This window comes from Camarhynchus parvulus, chromosome 26 (genome assembly GCF_901933205.1).
Source record: "Camarhynchus parvulus chromosome 26, STF_HiC, whole genome shotgun sequence".
NCBI classification, from domain to species: Eukaryota; Metazoa; Chordata; class Aves; order Passeriformes; family Thraupidae; genus Camarhynchus; species Camarhynchus parvulus.
The window spans coordinates 3,752,309-3,764,762 of NC_044596.1; the positions used below are offsets into that span (position 1 = coordinate 3,752,309).

Genomic DNA, 12,454 nt, shown 5'->3' on the forward strand with positions numbered 1-12,454 from the left:
CGCTGTGACAGTGACAGGACCCGGGAAGGGATGGAGCTGGACCAGGGTGGTTTTAGGGAAAGGTTCTTCCTTCAGAGGGGCTCAAAAGGCTCCCCAGGGAATGGTCACTGTTCCAAACCTTCCAGAACTCCAGGAATGTTTGGGAAATGCTCTCAGGGATGCACAGGGTGGGATTTTGGGATTGCTCTGTGCAGGGCTGGGAGCTGGATCAGTGATCCTGGTGGGTTCTTCCAGCTCAGGATATTCCAGCATCTCTCTTTTTCTGTCTTGGTGTTTTCAATGCCAGAAACTTAACCCTGATATTTGCCTTCCTGAGGAGAAGTGGGAAGTTGGGATATTTGAGCCCATCCCAGGGATGCACAGTTTGGGATTTTGGCATCCTCCATCCCCCACGAGCCCCGTCAGCCCTCGGGGAGCCCCGTGATCACATCAATGATTTCTCTCATCTTATCTCCCTGTGTCTCTGCTGCTTTTCTTTTTCGCCCTCCCCTCGCTGCCTCCCCCTCCCTTGCAGCCCCGCTTCCCCTCCAGCCCCGGCTTTGATCCCGGGAAGCAGCAATTGATCCTCCTTATCTTTATTGTGGGACAGACATTCCCGGCACTGCCCTTAATTAAATTCCTCCTCATTTTCCTCCACGAGCCTCTCCCCCCCCCCCCCCCTCCTCGCAAAGCCGGGCGAGGATTTGTTTTTAAAGCTGTAATTAAAGGATGGGATTGGCCACGAGTGGGACTCAGGGCCACACGAGCTCAAGGGACTGCTGGTCACTGGTCACAGTGGCCATGGTGACATTGGCACTGGTCACAGTGACATGGGGTGGCCCACAGTGGCACAGGGACTGGCCATGGTGGCATTGGCACTGGTCACAGCGACATGGGAATGGCCCAGTGGCACAGGGACTGGCCCACAGTGGCACAGGGACTGGCCATGGTGACATTGGCACTGGTCACAGTGACATGGGAATGGCCCAGTGGCACAGGGACTGGCCATGGTGGCACTGGCACAATTTGTGGTAGCACTGGCACTGATCATGGTGGCATTGGCACTTGCCATAGGGGCATTTGCAACCTGCCATGGTGACATTGGCGCTGGTCACAGCGACATGGGGTGGCCCACAGTGGCAGAGGCACTGGTCAAGGTGGCACAGGCACAACTCGCGGTGGCACTGGCAGTGGTCACAGTGACACGGGGATGGCCCACAGTGGCACAGGCACTGGCCATGGTGACATTGTCACTGATCAGAGTGACATAGGGTGGCCCACAGTGGCACAGGCACTGGTCATGGTGGCATTGGCACTGGTCACAGTGACATGGGGATGGCCCACAGTGGCACAGGCACTGGTCATGGTGGCATTGGCACTGGTCACAGCGACATGGGGTGGCCCACAGTGGCACAGGCACAACTTGTGGTGGCACTGGCACCAGTCACAGTGACATGGGGGGGCCCACAGTGGCACAGGCACTGGTCAAGGTGGCACAGGTAGAACTCGTGGTGGCACTGGCACTGGTCACAGTGACACGGGGATGGGCCACAGTGGAACAAGCACCTGCTTGGTGTCCCTGGCACCTGCCCTGGTGGCCCTGGCCACTCCAGGTGAGCCACAGCGCCGCGGCTCTGGCAGCTTTGAGCTTTTCCGCTCGGAAATGTCTCCTGCAGGCGCTGACCCGCAGGGCAGGGAGCGTTTCCCACGTGGAACGGCCCAAATTGCCCCGGAGACAGCGCAGGAATGCGAGCAATGCTGCCCTTGGGAGCAGCTCTGCTTCTTACGGCCTAAGCTCGGCCACGCCGCCGGGGGAGGAGGGGACAGCGGGGACCGCCGTGTCCCCAGCGATGGCTGCCAACATTCCCAACCCCTGATCCCTTCATCCTCCTCCTCCTCTTCATCGAGAACGCTGCCCAGGGTGGGGTGAGGGTCTCCGTGCCCCTCGGGTGAGCCCCTCGGGGCCCCTCCTGTTCCAGGGACATCCCCATGGGGACAGCACGGGGACATTTTGGGGGTCCCACCAGCAGCAGGGACATAATTTCATCGTTTTATCATGCAGGGCTCGTGCAGCTGGAAACAGGAACACAACACCGGGAGAGAAACCAGCGCCTGGCTTTGTCTGTTGTCGGAACTCAGCACATCCCTCCGGGTGTCCAGAGTTGCCCAGGACCCCACCTGGGGACTCAGAGACCTTGGCACTCAGCCCAGAGCACCTGGGGATTTGATTTTGACCCCTGGAGCAAATAACCAGCTTTCTATGAGGATGTGAAGGTCACACAGGTGTGAATAGTATAATAATAAAATGATCACAGGGTGAAAATGTAGATTTTAGGATTTTTGGTATGGGGGGTTATGGGGACAAGATGGAGGAACTTGGGCGTGTCCAGCCTTTCTACTTCTTCTTCTTGTTCTCCATTTTCTGCAGTGATGTTGGCACTTTGGGATTGGTTTAGAGTAGAAGCTCACTGTCTAACACAGGTGATAGGTATTGGGAATTAAGTGTAAATATGTTATATGTAGTTTGTAGTATAAAAGGACAACAGAGCGCCTGTGGCTGCCCTGCTGAGCAGACCTCGGCTGGGCAGAAAGAAAAATTTTATAGATAAGAATTAATAAACAACCTCAAGACTGAAAAGTGAAGAGCTCTGACTCGTTTTTCAGCCGCGTGGGCCGAAACAGAGACAGAAACAGAGACATCCTGCACATCTCGGGGCAGCAATTATCAAACAGCAACCCGAGAGTCTGTGTTACTGAGACACCAACCCAATTACTGGTTCTGATTTCCTGCGGTGACACGGGACACGGGACAGGGACAGTGCTGGCCCCACCCTGCAGGACCTGGGCACGCCGGGGCACCCTTGGGATGCGGCAAACCAGCCCCAAACAGGGCACACAGGGACACCCCGCCGTGCCAGGCTGTCCCCAGATGTCCCCACGAGCTCCGTCCCCGCTGGGTGCCCCAATCTCTGCGTGTGCCAGGGGGTGGCTGAATGCCGGTCCCACCAGTGTCGCAGACAGATTTTATAAAAATCCTTTCCTTAGGATTTTTCCTCCTGAGAAGCTGAGAGGCCTCAGGAACAAAATGTAAACAATGGTTATCTGCTGCTGTGGGATGCAACAGGTGCATCTATGATTGGTCTCATGTTGTTGTTTCTAATTAATGGCCAATCACAGCCCAGCTGCTCGGACTCTCTGTCCAAGCCACAAACCTTTGTTATCATTCTTTCTTTTTCTATTCTTAGCCAGCCTTCTGATAAGACTTTTTCTTCTATTCTTTTAGGATAGTTTTAATATAATATATATCATAAAATAATAAATCAAGCTTTCTGAAAGTCAGATCCTCGTCTCTCCCCCCATCCAAGAGCCCCTGTGAACACGGTCACACACGAGTGTCCCCGTGGCCGGTGGCAGCAGCCCGGCGTGTCCCTTGGGGACATTCCGTGTACCCGCTGCTGCCGGCCGGCAGCGCAGCTGCGGCTCTTACATAAATCGCAGCAATTAGCGGCGGGCAGGGAGGGAGGCCTGAATGGAATTAAGGAATTCCTGCCGGGCTGACGTCAAAGCTTCACCTCTGCCGCACAAAGGGGGCCCTTGTGAGGCCCCCTGACCCCGCCGGGACAAGGCGAGTCCTCAGGGAGCCCCGAGGCGCGCATGCCATGCGGGAATTGTCCCCCTGCCATGCGGGAATAGTCCCTGCCATGCGGGAATTGTCCCCCTGCCATGCGGGAATTGTCCCTGCCATGAGGGAATTGTTCCCCTGCCATGCGGGAATTGTCCCCCTGACCACGGAATGGTCGCTGTTCCAAACCTTTCAGAGCTCCAGGAATGTTTGGAAAACGCTCTCAGGGATGCGCAGGGTGGGATTTTGGGATTGTTCTGTGCAGTCCCAACCTGGTGGGTTCTTCCAGTTTAGGATATTCCAGCATCTCTCTTTTTCTATCTTGGTGTTTTCAATGCCAGAAACTCAACTCTGCCTTTCTGAGGAGACATGGGAAGTTTGGATCTTTGAGCCCATCTCAGGGATGCACAGGGTGGGATATTTGTGTTCCTGAGGAGAAATTGGAAGTTTGGATCTTTGAGTCCATCTCAGGGATGCACAGGGTGGGGTTTTGGCATCCTCCATCCCCAGAAGGATGGAGGAATTGTCCCCGCCACTGGCACGGTGACAGTGGCCCCTGTGCCAGCTCAGGACAGGCGTGACCTCCCCTCGCCCATGGCAGGGGGCTCGAGGGGCAGCAGGGAGGTCACTCCTGGAGGGGACAGCCGGACATGGGGACAGCAGGGCCGTGAGAGATCCCGAAATTCCCACTGGGATGGGATCTGGGATCCCCCCAACGCTGGGGCCTCCTCTGGCTGCTGCCAACGAGGTCACAGGGACTGGCAGTGAATGTCCCCAAGTGCCACAGGCGGCGAGCGGGGGTGGCAGGGCTCACACAAAACTTCCTCCACTCCACCACGAGGGGCACGAACAGTTTTAACCGGAGAGGGTCGGTTCAGATGGGATATTGGGAGGGTGGTGAGGCCCTGGAATGGATTTCCCAGAGAAGAACGCTCCCAGGGGAGTGTTCAAAGCCAGGTTATGGGGTCTGGAGCAGCCTGGGGTAGCAGAAGGTGTCCCCGGTGGCACTGGATGGGCTTTAAGGTCCCTTCCAACCCAAACCATCCTGTGCCGTCACGATCGCTGGCGCTGCCCTGCGGGCAGGAAGGGGTTAATGCGCTATTGGGGTGAGTGACCCCACCCTGGGCGCTGCCCCTGCCCGGCCTTACGGGAAAGCGCTCCGGAGCGGCTCCGGCACCCGCGGCGGGGACAGAGGGCCCCCCTGCGGCCGCGGCGCCGCATTCCCTTCCCGGAGAATCCCTTCCCGGAACGTCCCCTTCTCAGAACATCCCCTTCCCTTGGAATCCCCTTCTCAGGGAACTCCCTTCCCTTGGAATCCCCTTCTCAGGGAACTCCCTTCCCAGAACATCCCCTTCCCGCGGAATCCCTCCCCAGAGAACTCCTTTCCCGGAGCATCCCCATCCCAGAGAATTCCCTTCCTGTGGAATCCCTCCCCAGAGAACTCCTTTCCCAGAGTATCCCCATCCCAGAGAATCCCCCTTCTCAGAGAATTCTCTTCCCGGAGCATTCCCTTCCCAGAGAATCCTCTAATTCCCTTTCTCAGAGAATCCCCTTCCCAGAGAATCCCCTTCCTGGAGCATCCCATCCCCTTTCCAGAGAATCCCTTTCCCAGAGAATTCCCTTCCCGCGGAATCCCCTTCTCAGAGTATCCCCATCCCAGAGAATCTCATTCTCAGATAATTTCCTAATTCCCTTTCTCAGAGAATCCCCTTCCAGGAAAATCCCCCTCCCGGAACATTCCCTTTCCAGACAATTCCTTTCCCAGAGCATCCACCCCATTCCCACATTCCCCCTTCTGGCAGAGTTCCCTCCCTGCAGCCCCAGCCCAGAACTGAGGTTTTTTCCCCCATTTCCTCCCTCCCTGTGCCCGGGAGGGGCAGCTGCACCCCCAGGCTCCCGAGCTGGGCTCAGGCAGGGGATGGAGCCGAGCTTAGGGAATTTTGGAATTGAATTACTCACGGTTTTGTTCCTTTCGTGGGGTCAGGGCTGAGCTGGTGCAGGATGCACCCGGCTGGCAAGAGGCAGAGGAGGGAATTCTGCTGCACCTGAGGCCGGGGCAGATTGCCCAGCCCTGGGCAAGGCCCCCCTTGCTCAGGTGACCACTGACTGACCATTCCCTCCGGAGGGGACGTGCCCTGGGTGTCACCTGCAGCAACGGGAGCTCCAGGAGCCTCCAGAGCTCTGTCCTGTCCCTACCTGTGCATCCCACCTGGGCACGGCCCTGGAGCCTCCACAGAGCTCTGTCCTGTCCCTATCCACTCGGCTGAGCCTTATCTTTGATATCAAACCTTTATCTTTGATATCAAACCTTTATCTTTGATATCAAACCCTTGATATCAAGCCCTGGAGCCTCCACAGAGCTCTGTCCTGTCCCTACCTGTGCATCCCACCTGGGCATGGCCCTGGAGCCTCCACAGAGCTCTGTCCTGCCCCTATCCACTCAGTTGAACCTTATCTTTGATATCAAACCTTTATCTTTGATATCAAACCCTTGATATTAAGCCCTGGAGCCTCCGCAGAGCTCTGTCCTGTCCCTACCTGTGCACCCCACCTGGGCACAGCCCTGCCCCTGCCCTGGGGCTCAGCTGAGCCTTATCTTTGATATCTTCATCCCCTCCCAGCCGAGATGCTCAAGAGGGGATGCAGGGACCCCGATGTGAGGCCACAGCAGGGATGGCTCGGCCCTGGGAGCACGGAGGAGGTGGCAGAGGGACCCTCAACCCTCCCAAACATCCTGGGAATCACCACTGGAAATGTTCAGGGCCAAATTCTCACCTGAGGCCAAGCGGTTCAGGGTTTCAAGGTGAGTGGAGCAGCTGCTGTTTGCACCAGAGGAGGCCCTGAGTGTGCAGGTATTTTATATATATATATTTATATATATATGTGTGTGTGTGTATAGATATATTACATAAATATATAGGTATGAAATAATTTAAGAACCATCCGAGACAGCATGCTGTGCTCTGGGGCGGGGCTGGAGGGCAGCTGCTGCCCCTCCCCGCCCTGCCCCACCAGCTTCGATCCACAAATGGAAACAGAGTCTGGAATGAAATTAAAAACCGCACACACGCACACGCACACACAACACGGGGCAGAGGCTGGAACGAGGCCGGGCGTCCCTGAAGAGATCGGATCGACTAAAGCCAAAGAGTTGGGAGGTCAGGAGATGGAACCAGCGCGGGGGGCGTGTGCTTTGTGCCGCTGCTGACCGCCCTGGCCGTGCCAGCCCCTGCGGGGACAGCGGGCGGTGTCACAGCCCCGCGCTGCGCCACAGGCTGGTGCCACGCGTGTGTCCTGCTGTGTCTGTTTGTGGTGGCCCTGCTGTCTCCATCTCCACCTGCTTTGCTTGCGCTCCGTCCCACGACTTTTTTGCCACCAAGGGGAAAATCCACTTTTGGCATTTTCCTCTTTTGCCCGAAAGGGAAAATCCTGCCCCAGTGAACCCCTCTCCTCTCCCTGCTGGAAGTTCTCCCAGAGCCAGCTTTGGTCCAGCTCAATCCATCCCACTAGAAGACCCCTGGAGATAATCTCCTTCCTGGGGGCTTCAGGACGACCTTCAGAAAACCACCCAAAAAAACCACCCAAAAAAACCACCCAAAACCCTTCAGAAAAAGCCAGAAATCGCTGGTGCCTTCCAAAACTCCTCCTTGCTCCACACCCCACCCTTCCCAAACATCCCAGAGGGATCCCAGATCCAAGAGGCTGCCGTGGAGGGCCGGGAACGCAGCTGAGCCGAGCGCACGGAGAAGGCTCCGGACCCTCACCCCCTTTCGTGTCCCCTCTCCTCGTCGGGAACCAAAAACTCCCCGGGGGCTGTCGGATCAGCTGGGGAGCAGCACGTGCTCCAGCAAGTAGCTGATGGAGTCCCAGTGCTTCCAGAGGAAGAAGAGGAAGAGGACGAGCAGGGCGGTGCTGAGGATGCGCATGCGGGTCTTCATGAGCGGCGTGATGAAGTTGGCGATGGTGGAGACGAAGACGAGCAGCACGGCCATCAGGGCCAGGATGACGTTGATGAACTTGCCCAGCAGGGCCCGGGCGTTGGCGTTCTCCACCCCTTCCAGCTGCACCACCTGCTGCTGCTGCTGCTGCAGCTCCAGCTTGGTCACCCGCGTCAGGCACGACTCCACGGCCTCCTGCCAGGGGACAGCGGTGGCAGCGGCTCCAGGGATGTCCCCTGAGGCCTCCTGCCAGGGGACTGTAGCTGTGGTATTTTCTAAAAAATCCTTTCCTTAGGATTTTTTCTCCTGAGAAGCTGAGAGGCCTCAGGAACAAAACATAAACAATAATTATCTGCTGCTGTGGAATGCAACAGGTGCAGCTTTGATTGGTCTCATGTGGTTGTTTCTAATTAATGGCCAATCACAGCCGAGCTGGCTCAGACTCTGTCTGAGCCACAAGCCTTTGTTATCCATTCTTTCTTTTTCTATTCTTAGCTAGCCTTCTGATGAAATCCTTGCTTCTATTCTTTTAGAATAGTTTTAATATAATATATATCATAAAATAATAAATCAGCCTTCTGAAACATGGAGTCAGATCCTCATCTCTTCCCTCAACCTCAGACCCCTGTGAACACAGTCACAGGGGACAGCGGTGGCAGCGGCTCCAGGGATGTCCCCTGAGGCCTCCTGCCAGGGGACTGTGGCCATGATATTTTCTAAAAAATCCTTTCCTTAGGATTTTTTCCTCCTGAGAGGCCTCAGGAACAAAATGTAAGCAATGGTTATCTGCTGCTGTGGGATGCAACAGGTGGTATTGGTCTCATGTGGTGTGTTTCTAATTAATGGCCAATCACAGCCCAGCTGGCTCGGACTCTCTGAGAGTCAGGAGCTTTTGTTGTTCATTCCATTACTTTCCTTTGCTTGCAAGATTTCTGATGAAATAATTTCTTCTACTCTTTTAGTACATATTTTATATTCTATAAATATATTATATATAATATAATATATTTTAAAAATATATAATATTTATATATATTAGTAGATATATTATTTTTATATATTATTGTATATCATTATATATTATTATATATTTTATTATTATATATTGTATATTTAATTATTATATATTATATATTATATTATATATTATATATTATTATATATTATACATAATATTATATATTATTATATATTTATTATTACATATTGTTATATGTTATTATCAATATATTTAAATATATAATATATTATATAAATATATAATATTTTTAATATAATATATATAATTAAATAATTAATCAAGCCTTCTGAAACATGGAGTCAGCTCCTCGTCTCTTCCCTCATCCTGGCACCCCAGTGAACACGGTCACAGGGGACAGCGGTGGCAGCGGCTCCAGGGATGTCCCCTGAGGGATTTGGGTGCCTCTCCCTGGTTTGCTGCTGCTGCTGTTGGGGGGTTTTGTTCTGGTTTCTGCTGGGGCACGGCTCAAAGGGGGCTGTGCTGGCCCATGTGCGGCTTGTCACAGCCCGTGGTCACACACAGGGGACGCGCTGTGTCCCGGCGTGACAGGACAAGGGGGGATGGAGGGCAGGGACAGAGGGGATCTCGGGAAGGAATTCCTCGCTGTGAGGGTGGGGAGGACCTGGGATGGAACTCCCAGAGAAGCTGTGGCTGCCTCCTCTCTGTGACAGTGGAAGGTGTCCCTGCCCTGCCACGGGTGATTTCTCAAGTTCCTTCCAGCCCACACCAGCCTGGGATTCCCTGGTTTTGGGGACATGGTTTAGCCACCTGCCTCTTGCTGTGACAGCAGCACAGGGAGAACCTCCCCTGGAGGTGCTGGGAGAAGGGATCGCGCTGCCCCAGCCTCCTTCCCAGCCCAGCTCTGTCCCTCACCCCTGGCTGGAGGGAGCAGAGCAGGGCTGAGCCCTCCCACAGCCCTACCTGGATGTCCCGAGCCCTCTCGTAGGACTGGTAGGCCACCTTCTCCTCCATGCTGGCCAGCTCCTGCTTCAGGTTGGTCATCTCGTTCTGGTGCAGCTCCGTCAGGTCGTTCAGCTGCTCCTCCAGGCGCTCGATCGTACCTGCACAGGGCAGCTGGGCTGGGACGTGTCCCCGAGCCCCCCCTGGCACTGGGGACACCACCCAGCTGCTCCCACCCTCCCCTGGTTGTGGGAAAACCTCTCAAGATCATCTGGCAGTGAGGAGGGCCTGCAGCTCCCCGTGTCTCTTGGCCAGGAGGGCAGCTTGCGGTCCCCAAAGCCACCACGGGTGACACCTCCCCTGCCACTTGCCCAGCCCTACCTGTATCGCTCCTCCTGCAAGCACTGGATCACGTAGGGTGTAATCCCTCTGCAGCTGGGCCTTCAGGTCCTCCATGGAGTCCTCCAACCCCTCCCACCCTCCTCTGGTTGTGGGAAAACCTCTCAAGACCATCTGGCAGTGAGGACAGCTGCAGCTCCCCGTGTCTCTTGGCCAGGAGGGCAGCTTGCGGTCCCCAAAGCCACCACGGGTGACACCTCCCCTACCTGTATCGCTCCTCCTGCAAGCACTGGGTCATGTAGGTGTAATCCCTCTGCAGCTGGGCCTTCAGGTCCTCCATGGAGTCCTCCAGGTGCGACTGGCTGTCCTTGATCTCCCGCAGCTCCTCCAGGATGGTGTCGAAGTTGTTGTGGTGGCTGTCCAGCGTGTTGGACTTGGGGCTCCCCAAGCCGCCGGGCCCTGCCCCAGAGTTGCTGCCCCCGGCAGAGCCCGAGGTGGCGCTGGAGCACTCGTCATCGCTGCCGTACTTGGGGCTGGACACCAGCGTGGCGCTGCCGCTCAGCGCGCGCGAGGCCTCCTCGGGGTGCCCGTCGTCCAGCGTGTCCTTCAGGTGCGCGATGTTGTCGGCGCTGCCGAACTTGTTGCGGATCAGGCTGGCGAACTCGCGCGGCTTGGACACCACGGCCGTGTGCGTGGCCTGGGAGAGCCCCGAGAGCCCCCCCTTGACCCCCTCCACCACGCCGCCGCTGAAGCCGCTGATGCTGGAGCGGACGTTGGCGCCCACATCCTTCAGCCCTTGGTGCATGTCCCGGAAAACATCCTTGGGCTGGCGGCTGGGGCCGTTCTGCTCGATCTCCTTCAGCTTCTTGTGGTAGTGCTCCAGCTTCTTGTGCAGCTGCGCGATGGTCTGCGCCGACTTCTGGTTCTTCTTCTCGAACACCTGCTTGATGCGCGACGCCTGCTGCTTGTCGGCGTTGTTGGCCAGCTTCAGGTACTCGGCCACGTTGTCGTCCCGCGCCTCCTGCTCGATCTTGATCTGCTCCGTGATCTTGAGGATCTTCTGGTGCAGGTGCTCGATGGCGGCTTTGGTGCGCTGAGGGTCGGGGGTGCCATCGGGCACGTCCAGGCACACGGGGCCGTCGGCGTCGCCATGCCCGCCGGCGCCCGCCGGCAGGTTCAGGGTGGTCACGTCGCCCTTGTCCAGCTGGAGGGGAAGGAAAAAAAGGAACGCAGTGCTCAGGGGAGGGAGGAAGAAGTTCAGAAATGGGCTTGGGATGCACGGAAGAGGCAGGAGAATAATTAACCGGAGAGGCTGGGGGAGTTTTGGGGTTGGTTGGAGATTTCCCAAGTATGCCAGCACTGCTGGAATCCCAGGAATACACCAGCTGATCCCCAGGGACACACCAGGTGATCCCAGGAACATCCCAGTTGACCCCAGAAACATCCCAGGTGATTCCAGGAACACCCCAGTTGATCCCAAGGACAACCAGTTGATCCCAGGAACACCCAAGCTGATCCCAGGAACACACAAGTAGACCCCAGGAACACACCAGGTGACCCCACAACACCCCAGTTGATCCCAGGGACACCAGGTTACCCCAAGAACATCTCAGTTGATCCCCAGGGACACACCAGGCGACCCCACAACACCCAAAGTGACCCCAGAACACACCAGACCCAAATTGAAAACACAAGTTATCCCAGGAACATCCCAGTTGATCCCAGGAACATCCCAGTTGATCCCCAGGGACACCCCAGTAAAAAGAGCACAGCAGTTGCTCAACCCCCAACTCCAGCCTGGGTTCAGGGCTGGATTTGCCCAGTGGAATTCACCAGGGAGCAGCCCCTGACTCTGCCTTTCCACCCTCACCTGGCGCCCAGATGGGATTTCTCCAGCCAGGCGGGAAAAAGGAAAACCAAGATTCATCCCCAAACCAGTTCAGAGCACAGAAATTGAGCAGCCTGGAGGTATTTCTCAGTCCTGCTTTCACCCCAAAGTTTTCCATCCTAATCCCAATTTTTGGGAGGCTGGGGGCAGCTCCAGCTCCCAGAGCTGCAGGTGCAGGGACTCCTCTGCCCTCCCCAAGCTCCTCTTGCAAGCAGCAGCTGCCACCGCAGGGAATTCGGAACAAACGCCAAAATTCCATTGTACAGATGGCAAAACTGGAGCTTTGGGAGAGGAAATCACTCTCCTGAAGCCGCATTTGGAGAGCCTGGACTGCAACCCAGGCCCTGCCTCGTGCTCTCCAACCTGGATGTGCTGCTTGGCCAGTTGGGAAAAAAAAATAAATTAAAAAATCCCTAAATCTTCCCAGTTGCTGGGTTTTATATGCAGATTCTTATGCAAAACCTCCTTGGTTGTGTAAATGGCTGCTGGCTTCTAATTAAGAGCTGCTTGAAAGTTAAATACTCTTGGCAGACCTGAATAATTTCCCATTTCCATCCCACTTTCCCCGAATGACCCTTTAATAGGGATAAAGCTGAGGGATCGCTGCTTGGGAGCGTGTTATTATCACCAGGAAACGCAGGGGGGAACAGGGAACAATGTTCTCTCAGGATGCTGCTCGGGAACAATCCCATCTGGAGCAGGGGCTTGGAAAAGCCAGAGCCCTCCTGTTGTTCCATCTCTTTTTTTTTTCTGTTTTTCCTGCCCTG

The 12,454-nt window shown here is 55.6% G+C and overlaps 1 protein-coding gene across 3 annotated transcripts in view; it reads right to left on the bottom strand.

Moving 5' to 3' along the window:
• Positions 1-6,495: 6,495 nt before the first annotated feature.
• TMCC2 (transmembrane and coiled-coil domain family 2) overlaps positions 6,496-12,454 on the bottom strand; it is a 31,149-nt gene continuing 25,190 nt past the window's right edge. For all 3 annotated transcript variants that reach the window (XM_030965978.1, XM_030965979.1, XM_030965980.1), the window contains 3 exons: positions 10,063-11,003; positions 9,482-9,614; positions 6,496-7,734 (listed from right to left, as the gene is read on the bottom strand). In XM_030965978.1, coding sequence (XP_030821838.1) covers positions 7,423-7,734; positions 9,482-9,614; positions 10,063-11,003 — 1,386 coding nt within the window. In that variant the 3' untranslated portion in view covers positions 6,496-7,422. The remainder of the gene's footprint in view (positions 7,735-9,481; positions 9,615-10,062; positions 11,004-12,454) is intronic.